The sequence below is a fragment of the Cyprinus carpio genome, chromosome B3, assembly GCF_018340385.1.
Source record: "Cyprinus carpio isolate SPL01 chromosome B3, ASM1834038v1, whole genome shotgun sequence".
Lineage (NCBI taxonomy): Eukaryota > Metazoa > Chordata > Actinopteri > Cypriniformes > Cyprinidae > Cyprinus > Cyprinus carpio.
The window spans coordinates 22,331,542-22,350,122 of record NC_056599.1 but is presented as its reverse complement, the minus strand read 5'-3'; the positions used below and the strand labels follow the sequence as shown (position 1 = coordinate 22,350,122).

General features: G+C 35.0%; 3 protein-coding genes across 3 annotated transcripts; all 3 read left to right on the top strand.

The window, feature by feature from the left end:
- The first annotated feature begins 696 nt into the window (after positions 1–696).
- Positions 697–2,129, top strand: LOC109080089 (ferritin, middle subunit-like). Its single transcript, XM_019095181.2, has 4 exons — positions 697–824; positions 1,195–1,341; positions 1,469–1,594; positions 1,723–2,129. Exons 1-4 carry the CDS (start codon positions 720–722, stop codon positions 1,870–1,872), a joined length of 528 nt encoding a protein of 175 aa, XP_018950726.2. The 5' UTR covers positions 697–719; the 3' UTR covers positions 1,873–2,129.
- Positions 2,130–6,479: 4,350 nt separating this feature from the next.
- Positions 6,480–7,865, top strand: LOC109058847 (ferritin, middle subunit-like). The gene is made up of 4 exons (XM_042720263.1): positions 6,480–6,658; positions 6,933–7,079; positions 7,207–7,332; positions 7,451–7,865. The coding sequence occupies exons 1-4, from the start codon at positions 6,554–6,556 to the stop codon at positions 7,607–7,609; spliced, it is 537 nt and encodes a 178-aa protein (XP_042576197.1). The 5' UTR covers positions 6,480–6,553; the 3' UTR covers positions 7,610–7,865.
- A 1,033-nt stretch (positions 7,866–8,898) lies between these two features.
- On the top strand, positions 8,899–15,876 carry LOC109061727 (synaptotagmin-2-like). The gene is made up of 10 exons (XM_042720262.1): positions 8,899–9,024; positions 11,261–11,427; positions 12,119–12,133; positions 12,309–12,481; positions 12,647–12,736; positions 12,891–13,058; positions 13,226–13,393; positions 13,504–13,621; positions 13,804–13,937; positions 15,354–15,876. Exons 2-10 carry the CDS (start codon positions 11,271–11,273, stop codon positions 15,561–15,563), a joined length of 1,233 nt encoding a protein of 410 aa, XP_042576196.1. The 5' UTR covers positions 8,899–9,024; positions 11,261–11,270; the 3' UTR covers positions 15,564–15,876.
- The last annotated feature ends 2,705 nt before the right edge of the window (positions 15,877–18,581 follow it).

Below are 18,581 nucleotides of genomic sequence, written 5' to 3'. Positions count from 1 at the left end.
CCTGTAATACTGACTGTATTTTATGCAGTGTTACTGAAAGATGGCTGGTGACCTCTAGCCTATGCTTGATAATGCTATGAATTTTTATGTGTATGTATGTGGATTAACAGTTGTTTGTATAGCTAATGGTAATTAGTTTATATAGCCTATATATGCAAAATCCAATATGCCTGTGACTGGCATGTAGCTTAGAGAAAGGATGAATATATGAATAGGCTATAGTCTATATGAATATATATATATATATATATATATCTATATATATATATATATATATATATATAGGCTATAGTCTATATATGAACACTTTATGTTTAAAGAGTAGTTACATTTCAGAGTGGAAAACATGCTTGTAATTGTGACTAGTGAACCTGTTGGACTTAATATGCTATTAATAATGAAAACGGAAAAGACTAAAAAACTTTTCATTAAACTTGATCTTGTCTTCGTTATCTAACCTAACAGAGCAGAAAGTCTAGTCACCTCGTTACTCAGCTCGTTCTTAGATTGGCTGGTTTTTTATTTCACTGACGCGTCATTCGCTGATCGTATATAAGATGAACGCGCACCTTCATTTCACTCACAGCTTCAGGAAGATCTGAAGAGGTTCTTGCTTCAACAGTGATTGAACGGAACTCCGATCTCGCCGGAAATTATTAAAGCCTATTTAAATTTCGTATTTATTTTGTACTAACATTTTGATAATAAAACCAGCCGAAATGGAGACTTCTCAGATTCGCCAGAACTACGACCGCGACTGCGAGGCTTTGATCAACAAGATGATCAACTTGGAGCTTTACGCTGGATACACCTACACCTCCATGGCAAGTGTTTCTTAGTGGTTTTTATCACTTTGATAAATAGTTTCACGACAGGTTGTTTCTCTATTGATTATTTGTCCATTCTTGACAAAACGTATTCGATTCTATCAAACGTTCGATGAAACAATATTCAAGAAAATAAAAACAAAAAGAAAATTGTAAAAATATTTTATAAAACCCTTAAAACTAGCGCAAATGCCATGAGCAGTAGCTATGCATCAGTGTCATGGGATCATCCAAGGCTGTTTACAGTTGTTAGGGGTGACTGCTGATCTGCATTCTTGTTCTGTGATGAGTTAGTTTGACTTTGAAGCTTTGTTCCTTAAGACATATAGTTGCAGCCATTCTTATTCCCTTCTTTGATTTCGTTCAGGCTTTCTACTTCAAACGGGATGATGTCGCTCTTCTGGGTTTTGCCAAGTTCTTCAAGAAGAACAGCGAGGAGGAGCGCGAGCATGCTGAGAAGTTCATGGAGTTCCAGAACAAGAGGGGCGGACGCATTGTGCTTCAGGACATCAAGGTGCTTTGATAATGAATTAAGGATTTTGACTTTGAACATTATAACAGAAACAAATCTGACTCTAGACCAATTTTTATGGAATGACCTTATGCCATGCTCAATACTCACTGATTGTGTCTCTCTTCAGAAACCTGATCGTGATATGTGGGGCAATGGATTGATTGCTATGCAGTGCGCTCTTCAGCTGGAGAAGAACGTCAACCAGGCTCTGCTGGATCTGCATAAGGTCGCCTCTGAGAAGGGAGACCCTCATGTGAGTGACCCTCATTGTTGAAGTTGAGACACTAAATCTGCCTGCATATACATGTCTCTCTTGACAATGTTTCATTCAGTGCTGAGAATTTAGCATCCTAAATTCTGTTCTGACGTCTTGTCCAACAGCTGTGTGACTTCCTGGAGACTCACTACCTGAATGAGCAGGTTGAGGCCATCAAGAAACTTGGTGACCACATCACCAACCTTTCCAAGATGGATGCTGGCAACAACAGGATGGCGGAGTACCTGTTTGACAAGCACACCCTGGACAGCTAAATGCAGCCCTGAGGTTATTTATATGCTGCAAAGCCTCCAGCCATATATCAAGCAAGATATTATTATAACAGCTCTTGTTTAAAATGTTAAAGTTTGAAAAGTTAAACATTTTTAAGTACCATAATGTTCCCATTAGACAATTCAGTTTTGCTCTCTTTATTACTTAAGTTGTTATAGCCAAGACAGTGCTTTTCTGTTGAATGTGCACTAATTGGTTTTAACATGGTGAATTTGATGAATAAACATTTTTGGCTGGATTCACTTGTTGTTATTTTTAAAATGAAGAGACCTGGTCTGTGTGCAAATTTTTAAGGTACAAATGTGTACTTTTGAGGGTAATGGCCCAAGTGAAAAGTCACATGTTCATAATTTAGGTTGCATGTTGTAATAAATGTCAATTAACTAGGAAAATATATATATATAAATAATTACACCCTAACATGCTTGTTGTAAACAAGAAATAAAAACAAGATGTAGATATATTAAGTGGAACTCAAAGTGAATGCATTACAGCAGTTACATTTCTAGTTTCTGTCATGCTTTTAATGGTGTAAGTCAGTTTTGAAATGAAGTGACAGGAAGGATCATGGTTTAGACTAATTTGATGGCTTCACACCTATCCTGGCAAAGTGATCAGGTTATGAACGTACTTGCGTCTTCCATGATGAGAGAAAATGCTGAGTCACAGAGACACAGCTCCATGTCAGCTCTTGGGAGTTTGCAGTTGTTGCAGCTGACAGAATGCACTTTCACAGGCAATGTCTAGTACAACACTGCTTAGTCAACATGTTTTGTCCCTCCTGAAGAAGTCTTTGATACGCACTTGACTGATAACTCTCATTTCTAAATGCAGTTATCAAGAGGAAAATGATCTTACGTCCATAGTGAAATTACATCATGTTTGTCTTGTGATAGTTGCCTTAGTATACACATGATCCTATAATATGTGATACCAGGGTTTCCGCTATATGAGCTGAATACTATATTTTGTTAAATGACACATTTTTCAAAGTAAAATGCTTTCCCCATGAAATTCATGGAGTAAACACAGTTGTGTTAGTGCTAGCAAATAAACACTTTTAACACTTTATAACTTCCTTTCAGTAAAGATCAAATATAGAAATGAATAATTATCTGTTTGTGTATTTGTGTGATTGAAATGATAGAGGTATCTATGCAGTTATTTTACTGGAAAAGTTAATTTATCATCTAAACTTTTTGTTTATCATTTGTCTAATTTTGTTTAGTCTATTGACACCAGATTTTATAACCCATATACTGAAAGTAACACAGTAGGCCTGATGATGATGTGGTTTTAATTTGCACTTTTATCTCATCAGGATCATCAAATACAGTGAGGGATCCTATAGCTCAGCATTCACATCTGTGCTATTTATTTAATATTTATAAGCGCACTGGACAATACATATCAATAGGCTGTTTTCCAGTTACAGTAGTGTCTATCTTGATTTTATCAAGACTGTATGATCTGATGATTCCTTATACATTCAGCCATTCATTCATCATACTATTTTATAGAGCTCATTCTAATATAATTATTATATTTCTGGTTTGTAACAAATCTGTCGGAATTACTTTGATATTAGTTATGGAAAAAGAAAAAAAAATATTCTGAGACAGCATTTCATCACCTCGTTACTCAGCTTGTTCTTTTATCGGCTGGTTTTTAGTTCTGGTACACTCTATCAGGAATGAGAATCCTGATAGAGATTAATTGAAAAAAAAAAAAAAATAAAAAATAAATATATATATATATATATATATATATATATATATATATATATATATATATATATATTGTGATCTGACCCTCATCGTCTAGCTCTCAAAGAATAAGTATATTCTTGTTTTGTAATCATTATGACCAGATTAATCGAAAGTTGTATTTTGATGCTGATCTTATGTTTCTGAACCATGCTAATAGCATAAGAGACATCTAAAAATAATATAATGTTAGATTTACTTCAAGTTGTCAGGAAAACATCACAGTCACTCACGTCAGCACAGTCATCTCCTTCGACACACACCAGATCCCAATCACCCGAATACTGATCACCTGCACCTGCAATTACCAATCAAGCCCACTATATCTTCTCACTCCTCTCAGTATTCCAGTGTCCGGTCTACCGTTCACTACCTTAACAATAACAGGCTCCTTACCTGTATATTTACCAGTTGTTTCCTTAACTCCAGTGTTCTCCTACGTCTCCACAATCCCAATTCTCCTCAGCACCCGTTCATCTCCAGGATTCCTGCAAATATCAGACCCAAGATTATCAAGAGCTTAGATACCCAGAACTTTCATATATCTCTCATACTCGCCTGCCTTCAATCCTCACCATTACACATTGTCAGTAAACCCTTGTGTTTACCGGCAGTCCTTTTGTCTCTGGCCTGTTTGTGACACAAGTAATGTTAAGGAGCACAAGATATTTTGAGAATGCTGTGGGCCAAACAACACTGGACCCCATTAACTTTAACTGTAAAGTCAAAAATTATCTTCTTTTGTGTTCCATAGAAGAAAGTGAAGAACAATCAGGTCTGGAATGACATGAGGATCAGTAAATAATGACAGATTTTGCATTTTTGCATGAACGATTCCTTTAAAATCTGTTTACAATAAATGGAATTAAAATACTGTAATCAATATGATGTGACATACTATCATTCTGTGGAGAGACAAGTGTGATATACAGTCATTTCACATATGAGGATTATTGGGCCTATGGGGTTAAATCTATAGTCTTCCTGAGAGAGACCCTATAGTGTTTATAGTGACCACAGAAAGTCCTTTTTTCAAAGGACAGGAAGTGTTATCAACATTATAATGTGACGGGGCATCAGGACACAAAAAGACCAGAGGATGTGCTCCTGTACAGACGTCATTAATACCTCTTCCAACAGCAGTCTCAGTTTCCCTATAAGGATGTCAAACATCCAGGTACTGGCAGGCTCAACTTCAGTGAGTGTGCAGTTGATACAATCCTGGCACATCGTTTTTCAGGCTAAAACTTAAAAAAAAATAAAAAATAATAATAATTAATTATCACAGTACTTCTGTTGTACACCCCAGCACTGGTGTGCACAAAGGGACATTCAGCATTGTTTCTCAAAATGCGCAGCACTCAGGAAATGTTACACTGACTGAAAAATCAGTGAAAGAACACTGTAAAATTAAGGTCACTTGAATACAAGCTGGACAAGCAAAAGAGGATCAGCAAAAGCCTTTCAGTGAGCAGAAAGACAATAGTTTCTAAGAGCTCACAAATACAGTAGCATGTAATGGTCTTGTTTCTTATATTGCAATAGCACTGGTATCTTAAGCTACACTCACTGACTTTTCAAACAACCTCCTTAAAAAGCTTAATTTAGATGAATTAAGCCTATCCTATAAGGCTACTAATAATTTATAACATAGGAAATATTTGTAACGATAGACCCAAACAGACAAGAAAAATTCAAAACTCTGTTTCAAATTAAAAATAATATGGTTTACTACAACAATCTGATGGTTTGACATGTAACCTACTGTAGCAAGCTGATCAGGTTACAAATACACACATCTTCCATGAGAGACAAAATGCTGAGTCACAGGGGACGCTGCTCCATGTCAGCTCTTGGGAGTTTGCGGTTGTTGTTGCTGACACAGAGTGAGCTTTCATTGGTAATTTCTGGTAGCGACAAAACTGCTTCGTAATTGTGACCTCTCTTCATTACTTTTCTGATCAGTCAGGTGTCAGGTATCTAAAGATGGTGACAGAGGAAAAAGGCATAAAATCAATAGTGGAATAGTAGCCTATGTTATTTCAGGATCGTCCCATTATATTTGCCCTATTATAAACAGGCTCCTATTAATATAGTGTTACCAGATTCCTACACACAACCTGGAACTTTTTATTTTCCATCCATGGAAAATAAGAAAATTACTCATGGAAAATGAATTGGCCTAGTTGTTCTAGCAAAAAGGTTTAATATTAACATAACACATTATACAGTATATTACAATAAAACAATATGTATCAATAAAATACTCTAATACTGACTATATTTTATGCAGTGTTACTGAAAGATGGTTGGTGGATGACAATCAGTGATCAGAAATTACCTCTATCGCCTATGCTTGATAATGCTGTGAAATGTGTATGTGTGTGCATTAACAGTTGTTTGTATAGCTAATGGTAATTAGTTTATATAGCCTATAGATGCAAAATCCAATATGCCTGTGACTGGCATGTAGCTTAGAGAAAGGATGAATATATGAATAGGCTATAATATAGGCTATATACATATGCATGAACGCTTCATGTTTAAAGAGTAGCCTAGTTACATTTCAGTGTGTGACTAGTGAACCTGTCATGCTATTAATAATGAAAACGGAAAAGACTAAAAAAACTATTCATTAAACTTGATCTTGTCTTCGTTATCTAACCTAACAGAGCAGAAAGTCTAGTCACCTCGTTACTCAGCTCGTTCTTAGATTGGCTGGTTTTTAATTTCACTGACGCATCATTCGCTGATCGTATATAAGATGAACGCGCACCTTCATTTCACTCACAGCTTCAGGAAGATCTGAAGAGGTTCTTGCTTCAACAGTGATTGAACGGAACTTATATTTCGTATTCATTTTGTACTAACATTTTGATAATAAAAACCAGCCGAAATGGAGACTTCTCAGATTCGCCAGAACTACGACCGCGACTGCGAGGCTTTGATCAACAAGATGATCAACTTGGAGCTTTACGCTGGATACACCTACACCTCCATGGTAAGTGTTTCTTAGTGGTTTTAATCAATTTGCTAAATCGTTTTACGACAGGTTGTTTCTCTATTGATTATTTGTCCATTCTTGATAAAACGTATTCGCTTCTATCAAACGTTCGATGAAACAATGTTCAAGAAAATAAAAACGCAAGAAAATTGTAAAAAAAAAATTTTTACAAAACCTTATAAACAGCTCAAATGCCATGAGCAGTAGCTATGCATCAGTGTTAAGACATATAGTTGCAGTCATTCTTATTCCCTTCTTTGATTTCGTTCAGGCTTTCTACTTCAAACGGGATGATGTCGCTCTTCCTGGTTTTGCCAAGTTCTTCAAGGAGAACAGCGAGGAGGAGCGCGAGCATGCTGAGAAGTTCATGGAGTTCCAGAACAAGAGGGGGGGGCGCATCGTGCTCCAGGACATCAAGGTGCTTTGATAATGAATTAAGCATTTTGACTTTTAACACTGTAACAGAAACAAATTTGACTATAGACCAATTTTTATGGAATGACCTTATGCCATGCTCACTACTCACTGATTGTGTCTCTCTTCAGAAACCTGATCGTGATGTGTGGGGCAATGGACTGATTGCTATGCAGTGCGCTCTTCAGCTGGAGAAGAACGTCAACCAGGCTCTGCTGGATCTGCATAAGGTCGCCTCTGAGAAGGGAGACCCTCATGTGAGTGACCCTCATTGTTGAAGTTGATCTGCCTGCAAATACATGTCTCTTTAAAGCAGTTTCATTCAGTACTAAGAATTTAGCATCCTAAATTCTGTTCTGATGTCTTGTCCAACAGCTGTGTGACTTCCTGGAGACTCACTACCTGAATGAGCAGGTTGAGGCCATCAAGAAACTTGGTGACCACATCACCAACCTTTCCAAGATGGATGCTGGCAACAACAGGATGGCAGAGTACCTGTTTGACAAGCAGACCCTGGATGGAGACAGCAGCTAAATGCAGCCCTGAGATCTTATTAATACATGAATGAATAGAAATACTATTCTCTTAAATATGTTCTTATAAAAACAGCTCTTGTGCAAAATTTGTAAGTCTGACAGGTTGAAAGGTTAACATCAAGTAAAGTTTCCTGTTACTAGTAAAACAATGCAGCATTACTGTTTTAAATAGTCACACTGTGATCAAGCAATGCTTTCCTGTTGAATGTGCAATGATTGACCTGGTGAATTTAAATAAAAAATCCTGAGCTGAATAACCTCGTCTTTTTTATATAAAATTGCAGGATCCTGTTGGCACCAATGGCCTTGTGGTTAGTGCATCAACAGACAGTGCAATTGTGCTCATGGCGACCCGAGTTTGATTCCAATCTTGAGGTCCTTTGCTGATCCTGCTCCACCCAGTGCTTTCCCATCGTCACTCTACTGTCCTATCCAAATAAAAAAAGTCATAACCCCCCCCCTAAAATTTCCTAAACTGGGTCTTTTTCCCAGCAGAAAACCTTTGAATGCAGATCTGTTGGACTGAAAAGTGGTAACAATAGTGGGATTGATTAATGTACAAATCTACTGTAACAGCGACAACAAACCTCATAGATAAAGTGAAAATAGAGGAGACACTTCACTCATCTCCATCCTGTAAGGACGATGTCAGTCACTGACACAACTGCACATTAGTATTTCATAAAATCTAATGTACAACCTAATATTATATAGGCCTACAGAGAGTTAATACAAAATACTTACAAACTTTTCGTGGTCTGCTAAATGAACAGATCTAAATATTCACATGAATTTCCAAGGCACTATAGGTGTAGGCTAGTATTTAATTTTACCACACGAGGGTGTTGTTTTCTCCATATGTCTAATAATCGCACATTGATCATAAACACTGAAGGACCAACGCCCGTTATGGTTCATTGTCTAATAATCGCACATTGATCATAAACACTGAAGGACCAACGCCCGTTATGGTTCATAAAAAAAAATTTTCAATTATTTTTTCGTCATCTACTGGGGAAATCATGTCTATTAGTAGCAGTGAACCACCGATAATTCGATTCAGAAAGGTCACTGAACGAAAATTATATTGCAAATTAGAATCGGATAAACATTATGCAGGAAATTATATGGGATACCTGCAAATTGATAAACCGGCGTACGAGATGGATGAAATAATTGTCACATGAGAAAACCCAGGGCACATAACAGTGAACAGAAGGGAGAGCACGATTAATCCAAGTGAAAGAGGGTTTGGCGCTTCAAATGCGCTTTGGGGAGAGAGAGAGACATATGATAAAGTGGACGACAAGAGTAAGTTAGAGCAGTGTGTGAGAGGGCTGCTGAGTAACTGCAGCTCTATAAATAAAGCACAGGTTTCTATCTAGTAAAGAGAGATCTGTAGAACATCATCAGGTAAGTTTGATTATTGTTTGCTTTATTGGCTCCACTTATTCACGAAAATATCATACTATCTTGGAATTAATTGACGTCAAGCAGTGTCATTTAAAATGATTTTAAACATAATTTTATGATTATTATATAGCATGTGCAATTTAATAGCATCACATTAATTCAAATACTACATGGAATAGTTGTAACGACTAAAAATGTCACTATAGTTTGAATAGCAAAATAATAAATTTTCACTAAATTCATGGAGACTATAGGCTGCAACACAGTACACAGACAAGCTAAATGAACAAAGACCGTTCACTTCAAATTTAATGTAATTATAAATGGAAACTACTTAGAAGTGACGTTATTAAACAACACACGCGTCGTTTTTTTTTTTTTTTTTTTTTTTTTTTTGGTTTGGTTTTTTTTCCCTTCTTGTTCGCCACATTTTGTAAAACAGTAGATCAAATATTACAGTTAAGAATATATAAGAATAATAAATAAATAAATAAATAAATAAGAAAAAATAACAGTTATAGCTTAGAATATATAAGGAGAAGAAATTATACAATAAATATTTTAAATAATCTTTTCTATAAACTCTCACAATAAGAGTGGCTCAGATGAGTTTTGCTCGACTAAATTGATGCTTAGCCTATGTGCGTAAACGCTCTCAGTCTCGGACAACTGTGTCCAAAATATTTATTAAAATATCAATTGTTCACTGTGAATGGTTGAATTTTTTGTAATATGAATTTTTAACTGTTATAACTGATGGTGTAAATAGTTGAGTTGACGGAAAAAAACAAGGCTGCATGACACCGGCTGATAGTCTGTGACGCACTGAGCGACAGGCCTTCTTTAGCCAGATTAGTGCAGTCACAAATTATGCTTCCTGACCTCTCAGATTAAGCACATTCAAGGTATCTGCTGTCTATGGAAAAGATAAGAAGATAAGAAATTACTTTATTGTTCCAACCCTCTTTTGCACACGTTATAAAATAACTGTTATAAACGTTTAATTCCCTTTTCTCATTCAAAAACTAATGCAGAAAACTTTTAAATATGTTGGAAGCTATGTATACTGTGTATAGCCTATATATTTTTCAGATGTCAGAATACTAAATATAAAAATCAGCAAAGAACTGCTAGGCCTACAAGAATGAAGTAGACCCCTGCCCTAGCTATTATTTGACCTAAATTTAAATAAATAACTTAATATTTTTTAATATTAATAATTTTATTTTATTTTATTTTATTTTATATTTACAATATTCTCCTGAGTGCTTGAGACACAGGTGATGTATATTCAGCTGCAGCAATGATGCTTCTGACCTACAAGAATGAAGTAGACCCCTGCCCTAGCTATTATTTGTATTTGATTTTAATGTATATGTTTTTTTTCATTTATATATGCACATAATGTATATGACTTGTTTACATAACTGGTGGTTACTTTAATATAATTTTATATATATATATATATATATATATATATATATATATATATATATATATATATATATATAAATGATATTAAAGTAACCACCAGTTATGTAAAAACAATCTTAAAATTATCTATCTTAATTATCTCGAAGTTATTTTTTAACCATTTTATTGGTGTTGGTATATATATCATGTGCATACAGAGTGAAGAAAATAGGTCATTCATGAGTTAATTATGATAACCCAGCAAGGTCAATAGAGAAAATAAAGAATTTCAACTTTTGAACTGTGACTCAGAAAAAGGTTTATGTTTATTGTCTTTCATCACTGTGGTCAGTCCATGTGGCTGATATAGAATCATCAAAAAAGTCCTGTCATAAATCCAACCGTGACTTTTCTGCTCAACATATTCTTACATACAAAGGAGCAGTGGCTATACCTGAAGTCTTTAGTCTTATGTAGGTCTGGTGGCAAGATGCGTAGGCTCTAGGGTGAAAGTGAGGCTGCAAGGGGACGGCTCTGTTCCTAATTTACTTAAACCCAAGGATTTTTGGATTAGCTTTGGCAATTAATCTCGTTACGCATCTGCTGAGAGTGACAAGAGGTCAGTTCAACAGAGTATTCAAGGATTAATAACAGACATGCTGAACTCAAGCATCAGAGTTTACTCCATCAAAAGTCACGCCAGACACAAACAGGACAGAGGTGGGGAGGGAAAGAGAGAGACAGTGTGGGCTTGAGACCGATCTAGGCACTATATGTGATTTGGGGCATGTCAGGACAGTGACAGTCTGTTTTATGTCTGTAGCTGATCAGCCATGCGATTGGTCAGCATGCAGCATCGTGTGCGGAGGGCAGCAGAATCAGAGGAGGAGCCCAAACCTGCTCCACCTCCTCTGCCATCTCCCTCTCACCACTCCCACAACTTCATAAACATGAAGAACAAGTTTTTCAATGATCTTAGCCATCTATCTAGTAAGTAATAATTCTATGTCAATACACCACACTTGACTAATCATACTCCAGCAAGCCACCATCGTTGTAAGACATGAGTATTCAGCTGAATGTAGGTTCAGACGTTGTTGATGATGTCAGGACAACACCGAATGCTAATGTCAGTGTGACACAGAATAATGACATTGATATTTTGACACTTTTAAGTTATAGCATCATCTCATGCTAACATCATATTGCCGTCCAACAGTTGTGAAGTATGATACCCAAACGCAACACTTGTTTAATGTGATAATCATAAAGGTATAGTTCACCCAAAAATGAAAATCTGTCACCATCTCTTCGAATTTTTATGTTTGGGTAAACTATCCCTTTAACATCCACACAATTTTAAATGCACAGAGTCATTAGACATTGATATTTTGTTGGTTTAGTCATGGTATAAAGTAACCAAAATTTAACAGCTCTCCAATGTTGCTTTTCACATCAACCCTGATTTTCATCTTTAACCGAAATTAACATCTGTCCAGTGCCTGTCTGCTGCCAGTTGGAATCATTCATATTTCATCACATTATCATTACAAAACACACATTCCCATTAAACTCTGTATGTGTGTGTGTGTGTGTGTGTGTGTGTGTGTGATCAATTAATTCCTCCATTTTTATTCAATTTCCATGTACATCTTTCATGTTGTATCTGTTCCATCAACAGACCCCAAGATCAGAAGTAAGTTCCAATTTTCCAAAGTCTTTTTCTGTCAGCCCTTCATCCACCTATACATCTACTTATTCATTTAGCAGAAAATGTGTAATTGGTTGAAATTCTGTCTTTTTTACTAACAGAAATTAAATTATCATTGTTGTTTTCTCTCTCTAACTTAATTTCTTCCTCCACTGCACAGTGCCCATGTGGGCCATTGGTGCTATAGTTGTGGTCATGCTTGCCCTGGTTTGCTGCTTTGCTTTCTGTATCTATAAAAAGTGTTTGGGAGGGAAGAAAAAGGCTAAAAAAGTCAGAGAGAGGAAGGGAGGACGAAGAAGGATGAAAAAGGAAGGAGAGGAAGAAACAGGCGAGGTAGGAGAGTCTGAAAGTTTAAAGCATAGTGTTCAAAGAGAATAAAGCTCTTTCAGACCTCGATCTGTCAATTATTAATTTTAATCTAAGTATTAAAAAGAAAAGTGGTAATGTTTGGCTTAAAGTTTTGCTTTAGTATTTTAAATTTATACTGCCCATACTTAGGAACAACCTAAAGAAGGAGATGGCGAGGGAGAGAAAGAATATTATGGCAAGTTGGAGTACAGTCTGGACTATAGCTTCACTGACAATCAGGTTGGTTGAGAGTAGATGTTCTTTATATTCATTTTGATTGTGAGTTGATATGATTCATTTTTTACAAAAATCAAGAAGTGCTATTCTAAAAAATGTGTGACTAGCTGTTGATTTTGAAAACCTGACCCACAACCTTTTCTTCAACAACCTTCAGCTCATTGTTGGTGTATTGCAAGCCCAAGACCTTCCTGCCATGGATATTGGTGGAACATCTGACCCCTATGTCAAAGTTTATATGCTACCAGACAAGAAGAAAAAGTTTGAAACCAAGGTCCAGCGCAAGAATCTGTGTCCTGTTTTCAACGAGACATTCATATTTAAGGTATTGCAGTTACGTTTTTATAAACATGCATTTTTTGGGATTAGCCTAAAGAAAATTTGTCATATACTTAATTGCTTAATTTCACAGTAGAATAAGTGCATCATACCTTTTTTTTTTGTTCAAAAAGGCATTCATGCATCCTGATTTTTTTTTATTTCTGTTTCTAGATCCCCTTTAATGATCTAGCAGGACAGACTCTGGTCCTGCAGGTGTTTGACTTTGACCGCTTTGGTAAACATGATGTAATTGGAGAGATCAAAATCCCCATGAACAGCATTGACCTGGGCCAGCCCATACATGAATGGAAAGACCTGGTCGGAGGAGAGAAAGAGGAAGTAAGGTTTTCCATCAGGCTGTTTTAATTATTTTTTTTTTTTTCTGTCAGCTGCCATTGTCTGTTTTTTGATGCTTTTAAACTAAACACTCTCCTCTTCCTCCCCAACAGCAAGAAAAGTTAGGAGACATCTGTATCTCCCTGCGCTATGTGCCCACGTCTGGTAAACTGACCGTCTGTATCATGGAGGCCAAGAACCTGAAGAAGATGGACGTAGGTGGTTTATCAGGTTAGTGTGGTAGCGTTATTTTATTAAAGTTACATTTCCTTTCTGTTGTACTTGATATTAAATTGAAATGATTTTAATATAATAAGATTTTTATGTGGAAATGTGGTGCTAAGCTGCATTTCTTGTCTTTATCCATATAACAATGCCTCTTTCTTACCTTTCTCTTTAATTTGCTGTTTTAGATCCTTTTGTGAAAGTGGTTTTGCAACACAATGGAAAGCGTATCAAGAAGAAGAAGACAACAGTTAAGCAGAACACACTGAACCCCTACTTCAATGAAAGCTTCAGCTTTGAAATCCCTTTCGCTCAGATTCAGGTAAACATGTTTGAAACACAATCCTTTGACTACTTGCATATCTAATACATTTACAGATTTGTATTTTTGGTCCTTTAATGCATCAAAATGTGACCTTTTCACTGTATAGTATGTTTAAAGAGCTAATGTTACTACACTGTAAAAAAAAAAATATATATATATATATATACATATATATATATATATATATATATATATATATATAAATATATATATGTACTGTATATGCAGTACAGGTCAAAAGTTTGGAAACATTACTATTTTTAATGTTTTTGAAAGAAGTTTCTTCTGCTCATCAAGCCTGCATTTATTTGATCAAAAATACAGAAAAAAAATGTAATATTGTGATATATTATTACAATTTAAAATAATTGTTTTTAATTATAATTTTATTATACTTTAAATTATCATTTATTTCTGTCATGCAAAGCTGAATTTTTAGGATCATTATCACATGATCCTTTAGAAATCATTCTAATATGATGATTCATTATCAAAGTTGGAAACAGTTCTGCTGCTTGATATTTTTTCAGAACATGTGATACTTTTTTAGGATACTTTGATGAATAAAAAGTAAAAAAAAAGAAGCTATATTTTTAAAATATAAACATTTTGTAATAACAATATACACTACTGGTCAGTAATTTGGGGTCAGTAATTTTTTTTTCTTTCTTTTTTTAAATAAAATCCATACTTTTATTCAGCAATGATGTGTTAAATTGATAAAAAGTGATAGTAAAGAAAATATATTATTAGAATATATATTATTAGATTTTTTTTTATTATTTTGAATAAATGCAGTTCTTTTTAACCTTTTATTCATCAAATATATTAGACAGCAGAACTGTTTCCAACACTCATAATAAATCAGAATATTAGAATGATTTCTAAATGATCATGTGATAGACTGGATGTTACATGTGACACTGAAGGCTGGAGTAATGATGCTGAAAATTCAGCTTTGCATCACAGGAATAAATTATTTTTTAAAAGTATATTCAAATAGAAAACTATTATCTTAAGTTGTAATAATATTTCACAATATTACTGTTTTTTTTCTGTATTTTTGATCAAATAAATTCAGGCTTGATGAGCAGAAGAAACTTCTTTCAAATTCATTAAAAATAGTAATGTTTCCAAACTTTTGACCTGTATATATATATATATATCAAAGTTAGTTATATTTTAGTCTTTCTACTTCAGAATTTTACATTTAATTCCGTGTTACTTTCTGTTTCTTATTTGTGAATTTTACTAGCAAAATCTTAAATTTTGTCTGTTTCTGATATCAAAGTAAATCCAATATTTTTGCAGTGTACTAAAATAATCTGTGTATACAATGGAAAGGTTTGATGAGAAAGAAGAAAGTGGATTAAATATTGACCTATTTTTCTCTGTTCCTCTGCCTTCTTGTAGAAGATCCAGGTGTTGATCACGGTCTATGACTATGATAAACTGGGAAGCAATGATCCAATTGGGAAGTGCTGGATTGGGTTTGGTGCTAGTGGGGTGGGTCTGCGCCACTGGTCAGACATGCTGGCCAATCCCAGACGACCTGTGGCTCAGTGGCACACCCTTCAGCCTGAAGAGGAAGTAGATGCTGCCCTTAAAGCACCTATACGCTAAATATCTTATCCGCCCCTCAACTAACAGTTTTCACTCATCTGGCAAAACATAATTTAAATTTGATCCGTCCTTTCACTGAGGAGTTTCTGTCTGTTACATTATTGATCATCATCCTGTACAGTTCTTTAGTGTGAAACAAAGGAGGAGTAACTTTTATAAATTTTATTATGTATATTATGTTTATCTGAATTGCCCCCCACCCCCTTTTAAATGTGTTTGTATGATTTGGATAATTAGTGTGTGTGTTTTGTTTGAAAGTGTTATATGTATGTATCTGTCTATAACTCTATAAGAACTGTTCTGATTTGTCTCATCTTTTTTTCTGTGAACCAAGATGACTATAAACACAACAGCTGGATACATAATCACAGATTTTAAGATGTCTGTATTTCATATAGGATACAAATGTGACCCTGGACCATTAAACCAGTCTCAAGTAGCACAGGTATATTTGTAGCAATAGCCAAAAATAAATTGTATGGGACAAATGTATTGATTTTTCTTTTATGCCAAAAATAATTAGGATATTAAGTAAAGATCATGTTCCATGAAGATATTTTGTAAATTTCCTACCGTAAATATATCAAAACTTAATTTTTGATTAGAATATACATTGCTTAGAACTTCATTTGAACAACTTTAAAGGCGTTTTCTCAATAGTTTGAATTATTATTATTATTTTTATTTTTTTTTTTTGCTCCCTCAGATTCCAGATTTTTCAAATAATTGTTTCTCCGCCAAATATTGTTCTATCCTAAAACAAACCATACATCAATGGAAAGCTTATTTATTCAGCTTTCAGATGATGTAGCTATAGGTCAATTTAAAAAAAAATGACCCTTGTGACTGGTTTTGTGGTCCAGGGTCACAAATAGACATACAATAGTTGTAAAATTGTTGGGGGTAAAACCTAGTCATTATTTGACGATAATAGCCTATTTCATCATAATAGAAAGGGATTTATTAACATGGCAGCCATTATTGTATGCAAGCATATCTACCAAAAGCAATTGTCTGGTTGGGTTCAGTAGTTTAGAGCTGTCCAGATGTAGGTGGAATCCTGGATTAATCTTGTGGCGTTTTTGGCGGCTGTTTAAGTGCAGTGCTAGACTAAACTATACACATGAGCAGGGCATTAGTGCCAGTGAAGGGCGGGAGTGCACAGAAGATGAAGGAGACCAGAAAGGTCAGACAAAGTCATACAGAGTGAAGGAGAGAGTTTGGGGAAGGTTGGACAGATAGAGAGACAGTATTTTAAATAAAAAGTAAGTTAACTGGTTAAATATGATTTGATTAAAAACTACAGAACAGATAAACACATGCCGAGATGCAAGTCGGTGCATTGCAAAGCTAGCAAAAATGATAGCAAATGACCATGACTGCATCCGACGTTTAAGATATTAACATATAGAATAAGTTTTGGTTTTAGATTAATACTCTCATGTAAAATATTCTTAACAGTGTTTATCTATATTAGCATGACATCTAGCGAATTTTATACTGTCACGCTACAACACTGCCGCTTTGAGAGCTAGTGTAATGATTTTCAAATCAGTTCCTCGAAGGCTCATACTTACCAGCAGGAGGCGTAGTGTTAACATGAAGATTTGCTAGTCTACTAATATATTATGAACAAACATGCGCTGACGGCCACCAGATGGTGGTTGCAGATCAACAATAGAACTAATGTCAGTCATTCTAAATACATTCCCTGGCTTGAATGGGTGCAAAAGTCCTAATATAATGAAGCAGACTTTAGATTGTGAAAAGGAGCATCCTTCAGATGAGGCACTTGGCTTCATGACATTCTGTTTTCATGAATTCCCCACCTCAATTACCAATTTGACTGCTTTTTTCTCTCTCTTTTTGTTTTTTTTTTCTCAGTGGAAGCACATTCTGATGGGTGATCATTCCTTGACTTGTATGGGTCCAAAAGTCATAACGATGCAGACTGTAAAAAGAAGCAAACTTTTGATGATTCAGATGTTATTCAGATGAGCCATTAAACTTTCCTCCTGATATTCTGTTGTCATTAATTCCACACCTTAATCATGAATTTGACCTCATTGTTTAAGGTTTTAGTGCTTCCTGATGGCCTTATTGAGCTTGTCAGGATGTGCTACCTCTCTATTAGAGCAGCTTTATTAAGGCATATATATATATATATATATATATATATATATATATATATATATATATATATATATATATATATATATATATAGGCTATATATAATGTACCTGTTTTCTATTAAGTGTGCTTAACAAATATGTACTAACTTTTAAATCATTTGATAAAATGTACTGTTCATATGTGTACATTACTTAAATTTTAAATACCTGCATGTATGTATATCTGTAATTAATTTCTGTAGGATACTTGCACCTATAATTTCACTGCTGACACTGCCTCTTTCCCTTAACCCACCCTAACCACAAAACCTGTCACTAAACTTAAAGGTGATGATAGACGAGGCAATTTTTTGAGCAATGATGTTACCTGTTACACAGGGCCCATGACCGATCTAAAGTATCCAGATAGAAATTTGTTACCCATTCTCAATGGGAAAGTGCCCAAGCATCATTGCTCAAAAGAGGCCCAATGTATCAATACCTTAATAACCTTTACCTTAACCCACCTCAGTATAGCAGTGAAAGTGTTTTGCAAGAGTACATTTTACTTTACTAAAAACCTAATATGAAGTGTGACCAATTTAATTACATTTAGAAAATATATATTTTTTATATAAATGCAGACAACTGGATGAAATAATGTGAAAAATTTTATGTTAAATCATAGCCTAGCCTTCTTTTAAGACATAGTGTAGTGTCAATGTGGGCCTGTCGATTGCCTTCAGCAAGCCTTAACAATTGCAGTACACACCTTTTGACAATTACACTTGTAATTTTATCATAAATATTTGCTGGGAGCTACAGCATAATGGCATTTTGTATAAGAGAGGTAAACACTCATTGCAAAATCCTTCCTCATACAACCTGTTCTTTACTATTACGTCA

Excerpts from the sequence above, each read along its gene's own strand:
- LOC109061727 (XM_042720262.1), top strand. The coding sequence starts at position 11,271 with ATGCGATTGGTCAGCATGCAGCATCGTGTGCGGAGGGCAGCAGAATCA. Across the intron at positions 12,482-12,646 it reads GAGAGGAAGAAACAGGCGAG|GAACAACCTAAAGAAGGAGA; the intron begins GTAGGAGAGTCT and ends GCCCATACTTAG. Across the intron at positions 13,394-13,503 it reads TCGGAGGAGAGAAAGAGGAA|CAAGAAAAGTTAGGAGACAT; the intron begins GTAAGGTTTTCC and ends CCTCCCCAACAG.
- LOC109080089 (XM_019095181.2), top strand. The coding sequence starts at position 720 with ATGGAGACTTCTCAGATTCGCCAGAACTACGACCGCGACTGCGAGGCT. Across the intron at positions 825-1,194 it reads GATACACCTACACCTCCATG|GCTTTCTACTTCAAACGGGA; the intron begins GCAAGTGTTTCT and ends GATTTCGTTCAG. Across the intron at positions 1,342-1,468 it reads TTGTGCTTCAGGACATCAAG|AAACCTGATCGTGATATGTG; the intron begins GTGCTTTGATAA and ends GTCTCTCTTCAG.
- LOC109058847 (XM_042720263.1), top strand. The coding sequence starts at position 6,554 with ATGGAGACTTCTCAGATTCGCCAGAACTACGACCGCGACTGCGAGGCT. Across the intron at positions 7,080-7,206 it reads TCGTGCTCCAGGACATCAAG|AAACCTGATCGTGATGTGTG; the intron begins GTGCTTTGATAA and ends GTCTCTCTTCAG. Across the intron at positions 7,333-7,450 it reads CTGAGAAGGGAGACCCTCAT|CTGTGTGACTTCCTGGAGAC; the intron begins GTGAGTGACCCT and ends CTTGTCCAACAG.